The sequence below is a fragment of the Pleurodeles waltl genome, chromosome 3_1, assembly GCF_031143425.1.
Source record: "Pleurodeles waltl isolate 20211129_DDA chromosome 3_1, aPleWal1.hap1.20221129, whole genome shotgun sequence".
Taxonomy (NCBI): Eukaryota; Metazoa; Chordata; class Amphibia; order Caudata; family Salamandridae; genus Pleurodeles; species Pleurodeles waltl.
This window is the reverse complement of record NC_090440.1, coordinates 1978253814-1978277220: the sequence shown is the minus strand read 5'-3', so window position 1 is coordinate 1978277220 and position 23407 is coordinate 1978253814. Positions and strand designations below refer to the sequence as shown.

The following is a 23407-nucleotide window of genomic DNA, read 5'->3' as shown; positions in this document are numbered from 1 at the left end:
TATATTGCGTACACTTGGCAGGAGGGTATTAAAGCGCTAGTTCTTCTTGAAAGCATGGTTTATTTTGTTGGCACAGAGTTTTGAAATCCCAGCGTACGCTCCACATCCTGAAGCCTGGGCAAGTCACTTAATCTCTCGGTGCCATAAAAACAAAACAAAAAGTATGCTTTTATATAAAACTTCGTCTTCCCATGTAAAAAAGCGTTATTACCCTTTCGCCAAGTTCGCACTATAAAAAAAACTGCAAAAAAATAATACAAATTACGTCTGCATATATGAACGAACGTGGCCAAAGGACACTTGGTCGTTTTGCATTGTAAAAAAAAAAAAAGGCATTATATTAAAATGTCCGCCTCGAAGCCTCGCCCCTAAAATACGCCCCTGCCAGAGTCTCAAGGCCCATCTCGATCAATTTGGTGAGTACTGGCAAGTTTCTTTTCCCATTTAAAGCACCGGTGTGAGTAAAATTAAAGATGAAATGTCATGGGATGTCACCTTCGCTACCCCTGGGATTTTGGTAAATTGAGGTGCGTGGTACGTGGTCCCAGCAGACTCTCCAAAAAAAGCCGTGCTTGAACTCCTGCTGTCCCGCCTCCCTGCTCAGGCGGCGCCGTCTTCTCCCGTCTCCGCCTACGGGGCGGACCTGGTCCCACAGCCCGCCCTTTCAGTCACCGAGTCCGGACCCTCCCCTCTGCTATGGCCCCTGATTTCTCCTGGCCATGTGGAGAGTAGTGGAGATCGAAGAAGGCAATGACAGGTGCTGTCCAGGCACTGGGGATGGCGGAAACAGGCGGCGATCTCCTCTGCCCGTGTGGCCCCCGCCGCCCGCGGGTGCTCGAGGGCTTTGGGATTGAAGTGCGGCAGCTGCTGGCACTGGCGGGCCCGGCGGTAAGAGAGAGTCTCTCGGGTCCCGGCTCGGGACCTGCTGAGCCTACATTACACCGACATGCCAGCACAGACTTTAAAATACTCACGTTACCCACCGTCGCCTTATCGTCCTTTAAACCAGCGCTTTAAATGGGCCGGCACTGTCCGGTACTGAGTACTGACACTTTTTTATTTTGAGAGGGAGAGTACCTGCACTTCTCCAGAAAAACGTAAATACTTTTAATTGGACAGTACCGGCACTTCTCGAAAACAAGCAGGTACTCTCGTACAGAGTACCTGCACTTCTATTTTTCCATTTCAAGTACTGCTTGAAACTAAAGGAATGACAACTTTCTGGCAAACGAGCTCCCACGTACTGTGTTGGAAGCCCAAATTCTAAAAAAAAGAGAAGGGGGGGGGGGGGGGGGAAGAGAGCATGGATATTTTAATTAACAGAGGGAGTCTGGGACGGAGTTACTTTTTTTTGTCTATGCAATGTGCATTGTGTGATCTTACAACTGTAGGCCCTGAAAAGCAATAACAATCCTTTAAAACTATGCGTATGTATAACAATGTAAACTAATACATATGTAGTGAGATTTGCTGTTAAATAACACATTCGTTTTTTGAAGTGCGTGTATGATGGAGAGTATATTTGCAAACATAGTTATGTACATACTTTTGAGAGATCATTATTACAGTTAGTATACCAAATTAACAAGGTGACGTTTAAAACGTCAGGAAATTCAAAAGTTAGGGTACCTATTCAACTTTCACTTACCTTTAGTTAAAGATTTCTTTCTGTGGTGTTTTCTTAGTACATAATGAACCGAGGCATTTGAATTTAGTAAATCATGTTTTGGGTCTTGCACCACTTTGTGTTTGCAGTATAAATCCGTTCATGTTTGTGATTAATATCTATCATTGGATCGTGGCTCTTTACTTTCTACTATGTTTGCCTGTTTTACTGCGTGATCTACTTCAGTGCTTTAAATGCAAATACAGAGCTCCCGATACTCGCTGCCCAGGGTACCTGTTTGCGTCGGAAATGTGCTGACAACCTCCCGGTAAATGTATAGCAGGAGCACTGAGAAGTGAAGGTGTCCTCCGTTTCATATTAAAGAAGTGCAGTGTCTCTGTACCGGACAGTACTTACCCATTTAAAACATTAATTTACTTGTGTTAGTTTGTAGTTCAGTGTAATATGTAAGGGTTCTGTATTTATCTGTTTGTGACCTTTCTCATTACTGTAAATAATACGTTTTCATTGGAACTATAACTTAAGAATTTCCCAACTTTTTAGACTTTTTTACAAACCTGCCTGATAGCGCCTGGATACCATCATGGGTGATAAGCCGCCCTTTACAAGTACTGATTGATTGATTGCAGGATGGCTCAGCAAGTTAAATGATTGCTGTTGAAGCATTCATTATCTTCAGGTAACTGTCGATTTAAGGGAGGCCGACTCAATTTTACATTTTTCAGAGTAAAGTGAGTATCATTAAAACTAGATAATAATAACAAGCATTTGCAATGCAATGGGACTCACGATTGCTCAAGTAAGAGCTATTACATTGTAAATTCCTAACTGGACTTTTCTTGCCACTTAAATTGAAAATAAAAAATAAAAAACAGTTGATATAAGCAAACCAATTCAAAGTGCCATGGCCACCATGAACACGAGCGTGAAGGCGAGACACAGACACAAAGGGCCTTATTATGACTTCGGCGGATGGAAAAGCCCGTCCGCCAAAGTCACGACGGGTAAGTTGCCACCAATTTGGCAGCCTCCCCGCCAAACCCATTATGAGTTTCCCCACAGGGTCTTTCCGCCTGCTGGCCCTACGGAAAACAGCCTACAGCATTGTCTCTGGCTCGTAATAGAGCCGGCGGCAATGCTGTAGTGCGTAGGGTGCACCAGCACCCGTTGCAGTGTTCACTCTCTGCAAAGCAGACAGTGAACATTGCGACAGGGCTGCCCAGGCGGCCCCCCTGCACCCGGTCTCTGCCATCTTTTTCATGGTGGTGTTACCGCCATGAAATCACTGGCAGAGAAGAGGGTCGTAATCCCCTGGCTGATTAGGACCGCCAGCACCGCCAGGCCGACGTGAAGTCATAATCTGGTGGTGTTGGCAGGCCGACTGGGGCACAGTCATAATATGGCCCTCGGACCAACGCATTGGCGGCAGTCAGAACGCTACCGCAACCCATTAGACCATCAGGGTCGTAATGAGGCCCAGAGTGTTTTTAAAGTGTGCCATGCAAGTGGAATTAGCTTTATTAAAGTGGACCGTGCAGTTATTATCCGTATCAGTGGACCCTCTTTACAGATGTCAGTATGTTGCAAACGCTGCAGTGGTGCGGTCATGTGGTTATTGCTTTAAAGCAGTTTCCATGGATCATATTGTAATAGAAGCAGAGTGCATATGAAAGCAGTGTAGGAGAAACAGCAACCGGTTTTTGGTTTTAGATTAGCAGTATTTTTATCCAGGTGGAACTACTCGGAGTACAATATCGCAACATGCTATGTGACCTGACTGTGCTATAAATCTTCTTCTACAGTGTAGCAATAAATAATTTGTGTAGTTTAATGCCTCATTGAAGTGCACTGTGTAGCTACTAACTGTGTGCCTGGAGCCTCTTTACAGAATCATATATGTTGCTGGGAACCGGATAGTGCTTTTAAAGCGCTTCCCATGATTATGTTCTTACAGAGGCAGAGTCAATCTGAAAGCCCTTTAGGATGCACAGCGATTGAATTTTAGACAGCACAGGAGCATTTTTATCCAGACGGCACTGGTCAGCATTTTCAAAAGAACTGTGTGTGAAAAGAGAAATGTAGTGACCATAATCAGCATATTTTATTGCATTAATTATAATGTGATTTTGAAGTACATGGAGACTAATAGCTTTTCTCAAAAGCCAAGGACAATGATGCCTCACTAACTTCAAGCCAGTTGTCTATTAACCAACTTGTTCGCTTGAAACATTTTTTAGCCCATAAGCAGATGCAGTTACGTAGAGTGCTTTAAAAGTTGAGGCCTGGCCTGAAGCATATAACTGGACTGCTTGTGCATAGGAAAACAAATGAACTAAAGATCAAAGTGCTAGACATAGTGGAGTCTTGCTAGCTATTAAAATAATTGTGAATTTGTTACATGTGTGTGAATGTGTTGCAATGTTGATTACATATAAAGCAGAGGTCCTAAAAGTAAGTGGTTTCACTTAATAGCTTATTACTGGGCGAATGGTCCTGTAGTGTGAAAATATGTTAATGTAATCCGCCACAGAGTCTGTGTCATGAAGCGTGTGCCTTTAAAGGCAACTTTAACTGCAAATGTACTTGATTTTTCTCTTGTTGCACAACTGCAATGTTTTATACCTTTAGGGCAATTGGGTTAATACGCCTCCTTGTTCAATAGTATTTTTTTTTATTTTTCTTAATTAAGTTTATAACTCATATGTAAGGATGTATTAGTAATGTAACAAAGAATGATGTTTTAAATAGTCATATAGTTTTAAATGTGCCATATTGTAATGAAGGCAATTTATTGCAAAGTACTTATAGAAGTCAATTTTTTATTCTGTTAGTAAAATTCGCCATGCAAGGAGGATTAGTTTTATTAAAGCCATCGGGCACCTAGTAGCCACTTGAAATGACCCTCGTTTAATAAATACATTATATATATATATATATATATATATATATATATATATTGCATATGCAGTAGTGGTACCGTCATCGGGATGCTGCTTTAAAAGCTTCTCTTAGATTACACTGCCACAGAGGCAGAGTACATCTGAAAGCAGTTTACTATGCACTGCAAGTGTGTTTTTCCCTTACAGAATCATTTAAATCCAAAGAGCACTGAACAGCATTTTCTGGCTGCCGTTTTAAAACTCTTTACATGGATTACATTGTAACTGTTTGATTAGTCTGTGCCATGGAAAAAAAAGTCACATATAGCAAAATGGTGCTCCGAAAAAAAAGCGGCGGCGAAGAAAGCTAAAAAAACAAATGCGTGCAGTCACACAAACTGCTTCACTAATCCATGCAATTCAAAGAAACTGAGGTCGAACAAAGTGAAATATGTAAAGATTTGAAAAGGCAAAGCACTGACGATGCAAACAAACGCTATCCAATGCAAAGTTACACCTATGTGACATGTATGTGTAAGCATTAATCTAAATGGTGATACAATGCAGATGCGAAAAGCAATGGCAATGGGGAAAAAACGCCAATCTGAAACACTAAAAACAAAGTGTTGCTAAAAATTCTCGAAAGCAGAAATACAGGGCAGGTAAAAGAGGAAAACAAGTTAAACAACATTTTCACAGATAGTGTCTGCTGGCTGCTGATTTAAAGCACTTTGCATAGATTACATTGTAAAGGCTTGAATGGCCCAAGCCGTGTAAGAATGTGTCTCGACCAAACTGGCGATGCGAAAAACAAGCTGAGATGAAGACTGCTAGGAAAACAAATGCATGCACACGGTCTGCTTTACTAATCCGTGCAATTGAAAGAAAGTGAGGTACAACAAAGTGAAACATGTAAACATTAAAAATGCCGAATCACTGCCCATGCAAAAAAATGCAGATCCCATACTAACTTACAACTGAGTGACATTTATCTGTCAACATTAATAACCAGCGGAACTTGATAAACAAAAAAATATATGGTTGGTAAGATTCATGACTGGCACAATCAGTCCTTCAAATTAGAGGAAAGCTGATGAGCAGGAAACACAGTCACCCATTTTGAGAGAATAAATATCCAAGTTGTTGCCGAAAAAGAAGAGGGTGTCAGCAGATTTTCAATTATTGTGGCTCATGGTAGGAGAAGCACCAGTCAGAAGTAATACCTTCCCAGGAGAAGTGAGACTCCCAGTTTTAGCTCATCTAGGGTCCAGCACTATCTGCGCGCATGAACAAGCATGGAACTTGTGCGGCATGCATCTAATATTTCATTTGTACCTCCACCACTGACCTCTGTTGAAATACACCACAATCACCTGACAAAGGCAAATATATTTCCATTTTCCCCCAAGATGCACATATTCAACCTTAAACAATTTTGACCAAACCGATTTGTATTTACTGTGCATTACAAAAGACACGTGTAATCATATGTATGACAAATTCTATTGTTCATACATAGTAATGAACAAGAAACATTTTAAGCATCAATTTGCAATCGTAGTCATTAAAACAAGTCCCAGTTATTACAAAAAAAAAAGTATCTAAAACACAGAAAATTGATCAGTATATATAACAATGTTCTTGCATTTACATGAGCTTCACCATCGCTATACCAGGAGAATTTGCAGTAGGGAGCTCGATCGCTCCTCCTTGGTAGGAGGGTCAGCTGCTCAGTGTAGACTTCTAGGGTATCTTCACTCGTATTTGAAAGTCAGTAAGGTGCGCCTTTACAAATCCCTCTTCGATGTTTCTTTCTATTTTGTCTATCTGAGATAGACAAGGAATTTCCTATCACAGATGTTGCATCCCTGGTAGTTCCAGAGCATTTGATTAGTTGGACTGAGTAGCGAAGGGGGCAGTATGAAGGTGCCTGCATCAACCATAAGGATATTTTTTTTCAATAATTTTTTATTAGCAATTTTATCATCTGCAAGTACAATAGTAAGCAAGACTTTTTCATTTGGTGTCATAATCAACATGTAAAAATACAGTTTATCTTTGCTTCTTCATATAGTTGGATTCAGTGGAGTTTCTTGTTATGATAATCCTGCAGCCACAAATCAGTATGAGTATCCTTCCAGCCTTATTTATGCCAACATATTCCTGACAGGTAGCAATTCCAACTGAGAAACCTTAGATGTGTAGGTACCCTCCCTCGTTGTTAGAGAGGAGGGGTTCAGTGGTGTGGTGGTCCATGTGTGGTACGTAGCTCCATTCTGGTCAGCGCTCACCTAGTGTTATGTTCAATCATGGTGAGGAGAAGCAGGTGGGGGGGGGCAGAACAGGAGTGCTGATACCCTCGGTTTCGGTCCATCTCATGTTGTGTAATTACAGTGGAATAGTGACAATTTGTGCTTCCACTACTTCCATGTATTTTGCCAATTTGGAGGGTTAATTGGGGCCTATGGGGCCAGACCGGCACTTCCCTTTGCTGCCTGTTCAGCTGTTAAGCTAGCACTCAGATCCAGTAACCACTGTCATAGTGGGGAGGGGGGGTTAGGGTGTCAGTGGTTGACTTCCAATTCATGGCTATTCTGCTTTTTGCCAAGACTAATGCTAAATCTATACATTTGTTAATAGATTTGCGGGCTGCTGAGCGAGAAGTGATTCCCAGTAAAAAGTGTGTGGCATTTGTGTTGGGTGTATAGCCTAAGGCAGTGGTGAAGGACGTTTGCTACCCCTTTCCAATAGAGGGTATCTTGGGGCACAGCCAAACCATGGGTGTAAAGTTAGCATCAAGGAAAGGAACCAGAAGGTCCCGGGGCACATGCGGGCCAGTCTCTTGTGTGTAAGGCACATGTGATGTAATTAATTAACTTGTGTATATTGAAGGTGGGCATTTACTGATACTGTTTTCGGCATCGCATCCATTGTTTATCCGTAAGAGTAGTGTCAACTGCTTCGTCACAGTAGGTACGTAGTGACAGGAGTGACATTTATGTCAGCGAGTTGTAAAACCACGTGCAGCACTAGCTTCTATTTAACATTGAGTCAGTGGATCTCCTTGGTCCTGCTGTTCTTTAGTATAGAATTCTAGAACCTCCTGCAATTCTGGTTTTCATTTTTTAATGAAGCTTTTAGACCACCCTCAAACATGCTATTCTTCACTTTAGTTCCTCAATTATTTTTTAATGATATGTTCCTGGGCTTCCTCAGTCCTCATGTTACTTCACCAAGAGTCCCAGAGGCACCACCCCCACCACTGCCAGTTACCAATCAACATTGGAGTTTTTAGTAGGGATCTCCTGACCTTAATTAATATGACATTGGGTTTACTGGAGCCAGCCCTAGTCCTACCATTCATTAGTAGCAAATCCTCAGATGCTGTAATTTCGTGGACAGTGGCTGGATCAGAGTTGTCTTGATTTTCATGGCCATAGAATTCTCAGATTCCCTCAGTTCTGATGCCCTTTTGCATGCAGTCCTGGATGGAGGAAAAGAGGTATCTCAATATTGCTAACCTTTCATGTGGGGTTGTGGACAGCCCAATCCTGGTGTTTCATTACATAGTTCCCGGACTGCATCATTCCTTCTCTTCTGTGGGTAAATGTTTTAGATTTCCATTTGGTCCTTCTACATTCTAAAATGGACTCTCCCTATGTAATTCATAAACCTGTGGCATATACTATGGCGTAGTGGGGACATGTTCATTCACATGTACCTGATGTGTGATTTTGATAGTCTTAAGTAGCATGCTCCCTCACCATGCAGTCCATAGACAGACACAACTCTATCCCCTTCCTCTTTCACATATAGCCCATGGATTCACCCACGCAAGTATTTTCATATGGCATCTTAGGGCCACCCTCCTCCCTGCTTATTCCATGTGATTTTCCTTCATCCCCCCCTCTCCAGCTGGTTTTTCACCTAATGGTTTTGGACCTCCTCAGCCCTGCTGCGCAATAAGAGGGATTCACTGGACCTCCTTCTAATCCGCACTTCAATCACAGGAAGTTTCTGGACTCTTCTCAGGCCTGCTATTCTTTCAGATGGAGTCTTTAGTCCCCACTTAATCCTGCTCTGTAGTAGAGCAGCCCCACATTCTCTCAGATCTACTACTTTTTCACAGAAACCTCACACCCGCCTAAGCACACTTTTCCTTTGTAGAGCATCTCCAGATCTTCCTCAGTCATGCTGTCCTCTCATATGTAGATCCTTCACTGCACTCAATCCTGATCTTATTTTGCAAGCTTTCACTAAGTCCCTTCTACTTGCCATCAAGTAGTAGGTACTGCTGGGACACTGCCATCTTTAATCAAGCAGCCCTTCAATCGAGAGTCCATGATTCCCTCAATCATGCTGATGGTCTATAAGGAGTGATGGGATGCTCCCTCCAAATTGCTCTTGTTTCACATAGTGGCTGTACATTTTTAATTCTGTCGTTATTTCTGATGGTGTTTCTGAACTCCAACACTCTGAAAGAGAGAGGGGAACTTTCTCAGTCCTGCTACTCTGGGCTGACTGCACCATTGTTGTTAGTAGTTCGCCAAGCAAGAGGCATGATGGGCTTCATCTGTTTTGTTCTCAGCAAGTCCTCATTTCTTTAAAAGACAGTGGGAAAGTAAGTTCTCCAGATGACAAATGCAGGAGAAAATGTGCCTGCCTCTATTTCTTGTAGTCACTCTGAGGGCAAATTTTGGCTTCTCCAGATTTCTGGTTTGGTGCTTGTCCCCAGGCTCACTTTCCATTCTTTTGCTATGCAATCTGTATTTGGTGAAGATGTTCGTATTGTTAGTTTCATATAATATGCAAGCTGGAACTTGGTATATGCCATTCCAGTGTGGCATATTACCCTTGCCACTTCTCACAGTAGGGTGCTCTTTTTACGAGACAGCCAGTGGCAGCTTGTTCATTTTGGTGAAGTGGCACTGCCCCCGCCACCTCGAGCACTGTGCAATGCCGCAACTATTATTTAAAAGTACCATCTGCTGTGTATCGTTTTATGTTTTCTCCTGGCCTCCGAGCTATTCTGATCAAGTGTTTAGCCTGAGAGAAGGGCCGGTGGAGCCAATCCTATTCAATGCAATAGCAGGCAGTATTGGGAATGAAGTGTATTGCGCATGTCAGGTTAGACAGGTCTCTTTCTGTGACCAGTCTGACATGTTATTGGCCCATTGAATCTGCGCTGTGTTAAGCAGCCTGGAGTAGCACAATTCAGGATCTCTTTTGGAGCATTGGGTTAACCTGCCCCAACCAATCCTTCCATTGCTGTTTACCACTATAAAAAGCACGAGAGCAACTCACTGTGTGACTATTTTGAACCTACACAGTGATTGGCCATGTTACTGGCCCTTGCAGGTGACGTGAAGAGAGAGTTTGCTTTGTTAGCTCATGCTCTAGCCAGACAGAGTACTTGGCATGCAGTCCCCCAGTTCTGGCTCAGTGCTGTTGATGATAAAATTCCCTAAACATACTTAGGCTTACTCAGGTCCTCATTACCGCTTTGGCTGTCTTTTTTCAAGACCGCCAAAGCCATTGCAGCCAGCATGCCTGCAGTTCTGGCGGTATGCTGACCACCCTATTAGGAGTTTTCTGCTGGGCCAGTGGGTGAAAACAGCATTTCCACCCGCTGCCCCAGTGTAAAACTCACCACAACATTGACGCTGGCTCGTAATCAAGCCGGTGGCAATGTTGTGGTGCTCTGGGTGCGATAGTACCTGTCACGCATTTCACTGCCCCTAGTTCGGGGAGTGAAATGCACAACGGGGCTGTCCTTGGGGGGGGGGGCTGCACTATCCATGCCCATCTGCCACGGTCATAATAGGGCGGTCGGACCGCCCTGTCTGTGGCGGTCTGACCGCCATCGTGAGTGTGGTGGTCGCGAGACCGCCACACTCGTAATAAAGGCTCCAGTGTCTCCTCAGAGTAGTTACATTGGTGCCACTGTGGCACAATTCTTCTGGTAATTAAATGATAACATATAAAAAGTAATGTAATCTCCTTCAAGGGACTTCATAACAGGGAAACTTGGGTGTTGCAACAGTTAATCCCCTTACCTTACATTTTAAATTGGGGTTTGTTTGTAATTATGAATCCGCCAAGAAACCGAATGAAACGGGTGGGAAGGGGAGTCAACATGATAAACAAGAATGAGCATCGACCTGCTTTTGAGGCTTAAAATCTCGAAGCATTGGCTTGAGCACAGTGCAAAATGCCTTTTTATTTAAATTCCTGGGATTTATTACTGAATTAAAAAGCTCTGTAAAGCGGTAAGTAGCATGTGGTGTTCAGGCAGAGGTCTGACCGAACCTTTGACGCTAGCTTCACTGCAGCGTCTGATCCACGGGACTCAGTCTGTCAATGCTCGGCGAATAATAGGAGTTAAATATTTTTTTATTAGGTACTGTTGTAGAAGCGAGCCTTTGCAAAGAGGTAACACATACCCAGTGAATGCCACTCGCTGAGCTCATTGATTTTGTAAATTAAAAAAAATGGCGCTCCATGTCCTTTGTGGTTTAGGACACTAGTGTGTTAGCCTGGCGGGGTAACGCGCCTGCTTCGGAGGAACAGGTTTGTAACCTGGGCGGGGTCTGGTCATCCGGTTGTTCGTGTAAGGCTACAGAATACACCCCGTAGTGTAAGATCCTGTTATTGCCTGTCGCGATACTAAAAGGTTGTAGTGTCACGTAGTAAGTGCATGTAAGGGTTCGGAGTTAACTTTATCAGAAGTATCCCAGAAATGAGCAGTACAGCCTTGAGAAGTGATGAGGCTAGCCAGCTCGTTCCGGGGACGCATAGCTGCTGCAATTTCTAATCTGCCATCTGCGACCAGAGTTTAGGTAAGGACAGCACGAGGAGAGTCCATAAACGAATTGTCGAATAAGCAATAATTGCCTGGTGCACTTAGAAGCACCAAACGTGTGATCCGCAAGGCCATTTAAAAAGCAAGGTATTAAATAAAGCAGATTAGAGAGTTGACCTCACCCGTCATGAAGCCCAGTTTCATTCCTGCACAAGGTTTTTTTTTTTTGCCTCCACGGTATCAATTACTCCAAGGCAGGGGTTTTGTCTACGGTGAAGCTGCACCAACCATGAGAGCAGATGAACACACCTAATGTTGCCCAGTGTCAGGAGTGCATTGCTCATCACTTCCGGGCTGTCGCTGAGCCTTCTGGTAGGTGTAGTTAGTCCACTACGTATAAAAGGGAATACTGCAGCATGTAAGAGACCAACAAGGACTGTATAAGCCGCTCACGTGGATCCCTGTAGGATGACGCTTCTCCCTTGAAGGGGAAATTCAATGGCCAAGTTGTTACAGGCCTCTGTGTAGTTGGATACAAGGAGGTACATTATTAGCAGCCACATGGCAGATTAACTTGAGCTGCTGAGTGTGGAACCTTGTGAACAGTTTTTTTTAACTTGCCTTTTCGACTTGACCAACCTGTGTGATCCTTGGCAGATCCCTGTATTTCTCTGTGCTTCGGTTCCCTGCTCTGCCAGCACTGGAGAGATTATTTAAAGAAAATATACGGCATCCCATACTGTTTATTTAAAAAAAAAACCTTGCCGTTTAACGCCAGATTCTAATTTTATCATGCAGTGTCAGAACGGGAAACAGGTATTTGTGCAGATTGCCATCACCTGTGCCGAGGCACGTACTGAAGCCTACTCTGCCCTACTTCTGCGAAAAAAGTCCTCTCCCGCAGGCAGGGAGCTGTCTCGATATAAGGCCCTTTTGTTAGAGAGAGACTGGTGTGCTCATCTGTCTTCTGTAAGCTCCTAAAATAAGAGGTCGAGTGGGCGGCGTGTGATTGCAGAGCCCCTCCACAATAGTGTTTTCTTGTTTCATGACTGCTCATGACTGCTCACGGCTTCTTCGCAGTTTGCACTGTGCTACCCTGCATTCCCCAAAAACGCCGAGGCTAACATCAAAATTCAATACATTTCAATAATGTGAAGCACATTAGGTTCCATAAATAAGGCAGCGAGTGGCTAAAGTTTCAAAAACATGACGGTTTACTAAAGGATTAGCAAAGTTATACATTCAGATTATCAAATTAGTTATAAATCGATAATACATTAAATCAGTAATCAACGTATAGTTCAATGCAGCTCAAAGTCATAGAGCAAAGGCAAACTATTATAAATTTGTCTCAGAATGAAAGGCAATCTAGATCATTTGTCCCATAAACAGAGCATTCTATTCTGCTAAATCAAGGAAAGTTAGCTAATAGGTCAGGAAAGAAGGATTATGTCATAAAGGCAAGTGAAAGGCATCTGCTCTACATACATCTGCCTAAGGGTCAGGCAAAGAAGGTTCAGGAGAATCATGCACATTGCTTCCGTTTAAATCACACAATTTTAACATTTTGCTGTACCCACACATGATTCTCAGATGAAGGACCAATCGGGTTAGGGCACAACTGATGACTAAATTCAATTACTTTGTCAGTACTACAGAAAAAACTCACACTATACATCCTTCGGGCATAAAGTTATGTGCAACATAATGAGATATCTGTGGTCCAAGCAGTACTCTGCATGTGCTGGTTAGCGAGTTCTATAAGGATTATGTAAAGAAAACATTTCACACGGGGACAGAAAACAAGAGACACATCATTTGAGGTTGCTGGTTCAGTTTCTCTTGAAATTAGGAAAGATGCATGACATGGAACAAAATGGCAACCAGACGTTTATCATTTAAACTGCGGGCCACATTGGCTATGGTCAAGCCAAACATGAAAAAATACTCACACAGTACATCTGTGTGTTACATGTTAATGTTTATATATGAGTAAAGCAATTAAATATGAAAACATCTCTGTCATTTCCATAAGTCCAAGTTTAATAGTTAATGTTCAATTAATTAAAATCATTACATAATTTTACGATCCTCCCCAGGCCCCCGCCCCCTGAATTATTCCTAAAAAGCTCCTTGGACAGTCTTTGGATATTAGGAGGATCCATCCTAGATAAAATCTGTTAGTGAATTTCCCTTACAGCACCTAATTCTCTTTGGAGTCCATAATGCGATAATCAGCCGAAAACATAGGATTGTTAGTGCACACTTCCCTTAAAAAACATGAAGCCCTATTCAGAAACTGTTTGGCCATTTCCCTTAAACAAATAATCTCACAGGACATTAATTGATATTGAACAGTACCCTTTATTGCACATGGCACTCCCTAGCAAATGTATTGGCTTGCCCAAGACTTAGGCCATAGTTGTCTCCAGAGAAGCGGGCTAAATACTCATGGGCAGGATCCAATGTCAATATTTCTCCTAATCCCTTTCTCTTATTCCCTTTGGGCAGACCGAGGCAACTTGTGTTACATAGCTGTATTTGTAATCACTTTTAAAACTCTTGAAAAATGACCTTAGAGCTGGCACGATTTCCTTTTTAGACAGCAGAGAATTGCATCCCTGCATGATCTAATATTCAAAGCACGGAACACTAGTCGTAGCCAAAACTGCCTCAGGGGTTTTAGCCTTCCACATATGCATATCACATGAAGCAACAATTCCTCAGTTTTAGCATGTAATGTACATTGTTTACCATATCAGTAGGTTCTTAGTGGTATCAAACCCCACCACAGTCTCCTAAACTTGTATTCTGCCTGATTCAGAAGTGGCAAACTCAAATAATCTGTCAGAATGCCCGGAATGTACAGATCTGTTGCCCAACTACTGTTAGCCTTATTTTTTTAGGTCCCGTAGGTCTTGATCCGCTGTATTTTTCTGTTCTTCATTAACTGTTTGGTTATACCTTTATTTGGTGGCCCTGCACTGATGAGGTCTTCCACCTTCCAAATTTGATGGAGTTTGTTAAAAACTAACCTCATTCGGAGCTTGGCTCCTTTATTTACTTCCACAAGAGTTGTTTCATTAGTCTAGTTTTCACTGATTTCATTTTGAGCAAAATGATATGTATTTGGTGCAGGGCCTGTTTGGGGAGGTTAAATTCCAGCCTAATTTGTGCTTGGCTTGTGCAGTCCGGGAGAGCAAACAGGCGACAATAGTGCTCACATTGCTGTTTGTCCAGCAATTCCAATAATTGTCTTTGAACATGATCGCTCCATATGAGTGAGGGCATCACTTTGCACCCCACAACAGTTAATAGTGCTCAAAGATTTGGGCAAACCAAATTCTTTTTTAAGTGCCCCATTTTGCACATTATCTGCTTTTGCAGATACGTTTAAGGCTTCTTCTTGTGCCCATTTGCTGCCCCTTTCATCCAGGTGCACACCAAAGTATTTAAAGATTTTCACTCTGTCTAGGTTAGATCCTTTGATATGCTAGACCCTTTCTTAATCAATGTTTTTCCAAATATCAGTTTTTTTAGTTTTCGTGAAGTTGTTCATGACAGCATTCTCTGTGCAGTAGCGAGTTACGGCATTGAATGATCTCTGAATGACTAATCGGGTGCAATCTAAATAGCCATGTCATCTGCATACTGGAGTATTTGAATTTTTTGACCAGCTAAGTTGGGGTACGCTCTGGGGTTATCCATGCCCATAACACATACTTATGTAATTTCTGCAGTGTATGTTCAGTCTTTTTCTAAGTTCCTTCCTTCACAATTTGATTTGTGAATTTAAGAATACAGAAAGCTGAGCAGATTTGCTATCATCTTCTGCTGCCTTCTGATATGAATTATTACCAGGCCATTATCTGTTTAAAACCTTGGTTCTTTATATTCTGAGAGGGGGCAACTGGTATTTTTCCCAATTTTCCAAACATCCATGACATAGGAAAACCTCCAGAACCAGGGCCTTCATTACAACTTCGGTGGTCTTTTTCAAAGACCGCCAAAGCCACTGCAGCGAGCAGACCGCCAGTGCTGGCGGTCTGCTGACCACCATATTAAGAGTTGTGCGAGGACTTCCGCCCATTTATTGGCGGACAGAAATGAAGAGACGGGTGCTTCACCAGCACAGCCACAGCAGCAAGACTCCATCCGCTGTATTATGAGCCGTAATACGGCTTAGTGGAGTCTTGCTGGAGTGGTGGTGCTGGCGGTGCAAAACCGCCAGGACCAATCCCTTCCTGGATGACCAGCTCACTGGATAAGGTAAGGTGATCTTCTGAAAAGGGGGGGGAGTGTTGGGTGCATGTGTGTGGTGTGTGCATTTATGTGTGCGAATGGGGGTGTATGAGTGCGTGTTTGTGAACAAGTGAGTGGGGGTATCTGTGTGCAAGTGTGTATATGAGGAGGGGGAGTGTGTTAATGTATGCGTGCATGGAGGGGGTGGGGTGTGAATGAATGTGGATGGGGTGTGTGTGATTGTGGATGGGGTGAGTGAGTGCTTTTGGATGGGGCGGAGGGGGGGTGTTGGATTTTTGTGTACATGCATTTGTGTAAGTGGACGGAGAGGGGGGTGCAGGTTTGTGTGAATGAACGGGGAGAGCGGGTGAGTGTATGTATGCAGTGCAGGGGATAGGGGGGGGAGTGAGTGGATGTATGCGGTGCAGAGAGGAGGGGAAGTGAGTGGATGTATGCGGTGAAGGAGGAGGGTGGGTGTGGGTGTTTGGATGGATGAGTACAGTTGGGAGGGGTGTTTGGAAGTGTGTGGACGGGTGAGGGGTGCATGGAGGTGTGGGGACATGTGTGCATGTGTGTGCCAGTGACAGGAATGAGGGTTCCTATCGCTGGGTGCGTTACTTCCAGGGTTTTCGTGGCGGGGTGATCACTGCAGAAAGCCTGGCTGTCTGTAGGCTTGTAAACCGGCGGGCCAGGCGGCGTTGTGGCTTCTGCCAAACCCCACAACTTGTAATGCGGTGGTCTTTACCGCTGAGTCAGCAGCACAAAGACTGCCACAGCGAGGCTGGCGGTCTGATGACTACCAGCCTCGTAATGAGGGCCCTGGCCTCTTTCCTTGATTACTTGAGCATTTAATTTGGCATGGATAAGTCAATTGTCCAAGTAGGGATGCAAAAGCACGTCTTGTTTGTGAAGCATGCTTACCGATAGTGCCAACAGTTTTCTAAACACCCTTGAAGTCGACTTTTTTCCCAGTGGCAGGACTGCAAATTGAAAATGTTGATTTCGGACTGCAGATCTTAATTATTATTGATGATGATGAAAAATTGGTATTTGAAGATATTCGTCCTGTAGATGTATGGCTACCATGAAATCCTTTGGTAAAGCCATTTTGAAGTGAACTGTTGTTATCCCTGTTGGTGACTCTCCTTAGATCTAAGCCTGGTCTGGAGCATCCTGATGGTTTCCTCACTAGGAGAGGATGAAGCAGTACCCTTCATCTCTCTCCTGCCTGGGTACTAATACCTTTGGCTCTTTTCTCCAGCAGCACCAGAATAGCTTTAATTAATGCCAATGCTTTCTCTCTGTTCTTTGGCACAGGTGTAGGAATGCTTCCTGAGCTTGGAGTCTTTGATTCAAATTATATTCCATAACCTCTGTGAATGATATTCAGATATTCATAACTATATATCGCACACATCCGCTTCCGTTCTTGAAGAAAAGAAGAAAAAACATCAGAAAGCCCCCAATCAAAACACTTCCCTTACATAATAGTAAGGACCTCTGTTACTTCTGCCTTGGCTTAAATCCAGAGGAGTCCGACCTTTGACATTCGTTTGGGCTGGAAACCCCTATGGTGTGATGATCTGTTGTAGTATGATTTTTTGTTTCTTGATGAACCACTTTTTTCTTTATGGGGTAAGGAATGCTTTCTGTCCTTGAAAGCTTTTGGCGCCATTTGTTCAAGCAGGTCCCCAAACAGCTTTCTCCCTTGAAAGACAATTTTTAACAAAGCGGTCTCCTCTGTTGTCTTTGCCTTCCAATCGCTTAACCACCTGTGACTCCTGGCCATAAAAGAAACACAAGTCGCTAGCACTGCTGACTTTATTGAATCACAGGAGATATCCAGTAGAAATCTTGCTTGTTGTTCCAGGCTGAAAAGAAAATCCGAACAATCCTCCACATGCAGATTTTCTAAATTCTTCACCAAAGATTGTGCTTTATAGGCTGCATATGTTCCTGCTCTTAGGTGCTCTTTTCATAGTGTTTTCACTCCTTGTATTAACCTGATGCTTTGGCATATAGTCTTCAGGGTTAACTGAAGCGTGGCCTTTTAAGGTGGCTAACATTGTGTCAATTTTAATAGAATGAGGAAGATTTTATTTCACCTCTTCCAACACATACATATTTTTAAGGAACCCTGATGGACCCTGGTGTTCTAGATCCATCCAATCATGTAATAATAAAGACTAAGGTCCTCAGAGCATTGTTATTCACTGTAATTGCAATTACTCACCTTTCTTCAAAGCCTTAGCAAATGCTTCCTTTATCAAAGCTTTAACTTCCTCAGCAGACAGACATCATCTGAGGCTTTTCTCTTCTCTTTGGAAATGGGATGGCTGGAATGGTTTCTGAATTGACGACTTTCCTTCTCCTCTGAAGATGAGTCAGAGGAACAATGTCGCGTTTTGGATAAAGGCCTTACTTCCATGGTTTCACACAATAATGATGGAAAATCCTAACAGCTTAAATATATCAAGGCCACCACACATAAAGCAATAAGGTAAGTATTTGCACTCATCCTTTGCTTCACTATTTATCTAAGTAACAGCGGTTGATCCAGTACAGCTAGCAAGCTTTGTGGCCACCGGGTCTCAGAAGAGACTGTTCTTCCACGACGACGCGTTTTCCTACCGGCACTGACCACCAACGAGGAACGCCATTGCTAAGATTCGCATTTTTCTCGAGCTGACGCCACTGAAAGGATTGTATCTGAGACGCACAGTCATAAAAATAAAAGCATCTACCTAATGGCTTCAACTCCGAGTTCAGCAGAAAAGGAAGCGCATGGCTGACACAGAACGCGCTTTCCTCGCTGACTGCCCTTCACACAAAGCGATAAAGTAGTAATAAGATTTGCCGTACCTTGTGTGCAGGCGCCCCCCCACCTCCCACCCCGCCACAGGTATGCAGCCTCACAACATTCGCAAGTGTGACCTAAGCGCCGCAGGGTCACATGAAAGATGAACCAAAACAGACAGAAAGAAGTAAGATGAGAGCATATATTAAGTTCGTGTTTTCAGTTTTATTTAAGGGAGATTTGGCTTGTAAACCTGCCTGTAGAGGCAGAGATGCCGCATTTTGTAACGAGAGGGACAAGAAAGGAGGCGAAGAAGTGAGTATTGTTTGGGTAGTTTCAAGTTTTCCTGCACACACACACTACCTCTTTGCAGAAGAGGAAGGGAACGTTTCCTGACAGTTATTCGCCCCTTTCTGCACACTTCCGGTGTAACTTTTCTGATAGACAAGGTGATGAGAAATGATTCAGCTTACATTTTATTCGGGGTTTATTACACTGTTTTTTTCTTCTCCAAAGGCATGAAATACACAGATTTCCTTGCACTGATTTATTTCCCCATGAAGCTGTGGTTACACCAGAACCATTTGTTTGGGGTACAAGGATAGTAATTTCATCTGCATGTAGCTACCCCGTAACTGTTGAGCTGTTGATGATCAGACCTATAGCATGCGAATGAATACTATCGCTATACTGATAAGACATTGATTTAGACAGGGGACAATGTTGAGCCAATATTGTTTCTCTCTTAAATTCCCAAAAGGCTCCATATTGCATGCTGTTTATATTCACCTTGCAAAAGATTGAGACGTAAGGGAAGTTTATTAAATCTCATGTTCCCCCAAATTCTAGTTTGCAATAATTGGCCTACAAGCTGATGCTCACTCTCTGCATGTAACAATTGATTCTGTGTTTGGAAAATATTCTTATGTGGCCATTGTGTGAATGGTTACTGTTGAGTATTACTTTTTAAATATTTGCTTGATAAGACTGCAAAAAAGTTCGGTGATGCTGCTTTTAACACTGACCATCTTCAGCTATTTAGGTCCAATGCCCACCATGTCTATGTTTTTGAGCGGATATGGTCAATAGCTTTAGCAAAGCTTTTTTTCCTTAACCTCTAGCTCAGCATATTTTAATTCTCTATTTTTCTTGGTTTCTGTTGAGCTTTATGCATTAATTCTAGAAGGTTTAACACTTTTTTGTATATATTTCCATAATGTGTAGGATTTCAACGGGAACTTCTCCATACAGGTTTAGTAAATGGCCAGTCCAAACGTTACAATCTTGGATGCATATTTGTCAATTTCAGCCTCTGATTGGCTTATTGTTGAGTTATGCATTCAATGACGGTGAAATGCCATCCACTGATTGTGAACCTTGACGATCCTAATTGTAAAGGAAAACAATGGAAGAGTGCCACTTGTTTCGTAAACTGCCAGAGAGTAGCTCTGGAAACCTACCTTCGTAGCAAGTTATTTTTTTCAATGTGGTGTCCATAAAGTAGTTGTTGAAATAACTGCAATGTCACGAAAACCAATTGCATAGGGTTACTTAATTTGTTTACCTAGGAGAGCAACCTAACTGACCTGGTCAGTGAACTGCTCTGCATCCGCACAGCTCCACCACCAAGTGGAAGCCTGTCCTGTCTTGAACTCTGACCTCGGTCAGAAGTTCGAGGCTCTCCTCTACCCGCTGCGCCTCATCCCTGGTGCCTAGTGGAAGAGCTCTGCTCTTCTGCTGGCTACCCTCTGCCCCTTTTCTCTTTTCTCCTCCTTTTTTTTTCTTAGTGTGCTGTTTTTGTGCCTTTCACTTCTGCGCTTTCTTCTTTCTTTGCCTCTTTCTCTTTTCTCCTCCCTTTTCCTTTTAGTGTGCTGTCTCTGTGCCTCTTTCGCTTTCTGCGCTTCTTTTCCTCGCTTTTCTCATCACTCCTTTCATTCTCTCTCTCTCTCTCTCTCTCTCCTCTCTCGCACTCTCCCCGCTGCTGCTGCCCCTGCGTCCCACCCCCCTTCTCTCTCACATTCTCCCTGCTGCTGCTACCCCCGCGGCCCGCCTCCCTTTTTCACTCTGTTCCTGCTTCCGCCTGCCAGCTGTCCTCTCCTCCCCCCCATCTACTTAATGGCGGCCGCACCGCTGGCGTGCCAAAGGCACACCCAAGGCAAGCCCGTCTGCGCCCGTCCACGATCCGACCGCAACCAGCGCCAGGACCCCTGGGCCTCTCACCCTCCACCGCTACACACCAGTAGCACTCATCGCTCTCAACCCGGTACACAACAACAACTGTAAGCAGGCATCACCAAGGGACCCTTCACCTGTTACCACTGCAGATTTACCAGCCTCTGTCACTCAAGCCCACCCGAGTACCCACAAAGCAGAACACAGCCTCAGATGTATCCAGATCAACACTCGCTCCATCCACTGGCATGCTATTAAACTCTGGGACCTCATTGACACCACATCCTCGGACGTTGCCTTTCTCACAGAAACATGGCTTAGCTCCTCCTCGGCCCCAGACATCGCCATCCCCGACGGCTACGAGATCATCCGCAAAGACCGCACGAACCGCCCCAGGGGAGGCATCACCATCGTCTACAAAGAGTCCCTACGCCTCTCCACCAGCACTGAAGACTCCACAACCAACATGGAACTCCTCCGCTTCCAGATTGGAACCAACCCTAACACCACTCTGCGGGGCACCCTCATCTACAGGCCGCTGGGCCCCTGCCCCCCTTTCTTCGACACCATCACTGACCTAGCCTCCACCCACGCTCTTACATCCAAGGACTACATCCTACTGGCGGACTTCAACTTCCACCTGGAAAACTCAAACAACAACAACTCCACCACCCTAATTGAAAATCTTGCCAACCTTGGACTCAAGCAACTCATCACCGCACCCACTCACTCGGATGGTCACACACTGGACCCCATTTTCTCTGCCAGCAACCACGTCTCCGTCAGCCACACCACCGAACTCCAGTGGACCGACAACCGCTGCATTCACTTCACCTTCAACAAACCCATCAGTCACCACCATGCTCCCCAACTTCCTCGCAGAAAATGGAACAAGGCCACTGAGGCCTAGCTCACCACCACCCTCAACGCGACACCCTCCCAAGCCAACGACAACGTCAACACTGCTGCACACAACCTCCACAAATGGATCACCGACTGCGCCAACACCCTCGCCTCCCTCAAGACACCCCAGAGGCACAACTAAGAAAGCAAACTGGATCACCCCTGCACTCAAAGAATCAAAGTAGGCCTGCAGACGTCTAGAGAGGAAATGGCTCACTGACAAGACTCCTGCAAATCACGAAACCTTCAAAAACGCCATCAAACATCATCACCAGCTCATTAGGACCACCAAAAAAAACTTGCCCTGCAACAACACATCAACAAAAACACCCACAACAGCAAATAACTTTTCACCGTTATCAAAGAGTTCACCAACTCCAACTCCACCGACATCCCCCTGTCGCAAGAACTCTGTGATAACCTCGCCACCTACTTCCACCGTAAGATTGCAGACATTTACGACAGCTCCACCACCCAGGGCCTCCCCACGACTCTCACCATCAGCCCATTGACGAAAGCGTCATCACGCCCCCGCCCGCCTCTGCTTGAACAACATCACCGACAATGAGACCCGCTACATCATGGCAACCATCCACTCAGGAGCACCCACCGACCCTGCCCTCACCACATCTTCAACAAAGCCAGTGACATCATTGCACCCAAACTCCAGCATACCATCAACCACTCCTTCAAAACTGCCACGTTCCCAGAGAGTTGGAAACACACAGAGATCAAACCTCTTCTGAAGAAACCCAGGCTGACCAGACAGACCTCAGAAACTACCGGCCCATCTCCCTGCTCCCCTTTCCAGCCAAAGTCATCGAGAAAGCAGTCAACAAACAACTCACCGCCTTCCTGGAGGCCAAGAACATCCTGGACCCCTCTCAGTCAGGATTCAGAAGCAATCATAGCACCGAGACCGCCTTCCTCACCGTCAGACGACATCCGCACCCTCTTTGAACAAGGCAAGCCCATCGCCCTCCTCCTCCTCCTGGACCTTTCTGCCGCCTTCTACAGTCTCACACAACACGTTACGCACCCGTCTCCATGATGCCGGCATCCGAGACTTGGCTCTGCTATGACTCTCCTCGTTCCTCACTGGTAGAACACAAAAGGTCCAACTCCCCCCCCCTTTCTCTCGGAAGCCACCAAGATCAGCTGTGGCATCCCCCAAGGATCCTCACTGAGTCCCACCCTCTTCAAACTTTACATGACCCCACTGGCCACCATCATCAGAAGCCACGCACTAAACATCGTCTCCCACGCCGACGACACCCAACTGATAGTCTCCCTCACCAACAACCTGACCACTGCCAAGAACAATCTCCACGAAGGAATGAAAGCAGTCGCCGCCTGGATGAAAGACAGTTGCCTCAAACTGAATTTGGTCAAAACAGAAGTCCTCATCCTCGGCTCCACACCCTCCCCCTGGAACGATTCCTGGTGGCCCTCTGGCCTCAGAAATCCCCCACCCCCACCGACCATGCCCGCAACCTCGGCGTCATCTTAGACTCATCGCTCCCAATGGACTGACTGGTGAGCGTCGTCTCATCGGGTTGCTTCCATACCCTGCGCATGCTTCGAAAAATCTACAAGTGGATCTCCACCGAAGCCAGAAGGACAGTCACCCAGGCCCTCGTCAGCAGCCACCTTGACTACGGCAATGCATTCTACGCCGGAACCACTGCCAAGACCAAAAAATACTACAACGCATCCAGAACGGCTCCGCCCGTCTCATCAAGAATGCCCCACTACACAGCCACACCTCCGCCCTTCTGAGAGACCTACACTGGCTGCCTATCGACAAGAAAATCACCTTCAAGCTCCTGCCCACGCCCACAAGGCCCGATACGACGCCGGACCAGCATACCTCAACCGCAGGCTCTGCCTCTACACTCCCGCCAGACAACTCCGCTCCACCGACCAGGCCCTCGCCAACATCCCCTGCATCCGGAAAACCACAGCCGGAGGAAGATCCTTCTCCC

At 44.8% G+C, this 23407-nt stretch overlaps 1 protein-coding gene across 1 annotated transcript in view; it reads left to right on the top strand.

Annotated features, from left to right (window-relative positions):
- The first annotated feature begins 660 nt into the window (after positions 1 to 660).
- Positions 661 to 23407, top strand: part of LOC138285878 (multidrug and toxin extrusion protein 1-like) — a 679999-nt gene continuing 657252 nt past the window's right edge. Inside the window, exon 1 of the mRNA XM_069226370.1 lies at positions 661 to 888. Within this exon, the coding sequence (XP_069082471.1) occupies positions 751 to 888 (138 nt within the window). The 5' untranslated portion in view covers positions 661 to 750. The remainder of the gene's footprint in view (positions 889 to 23407) is intronic.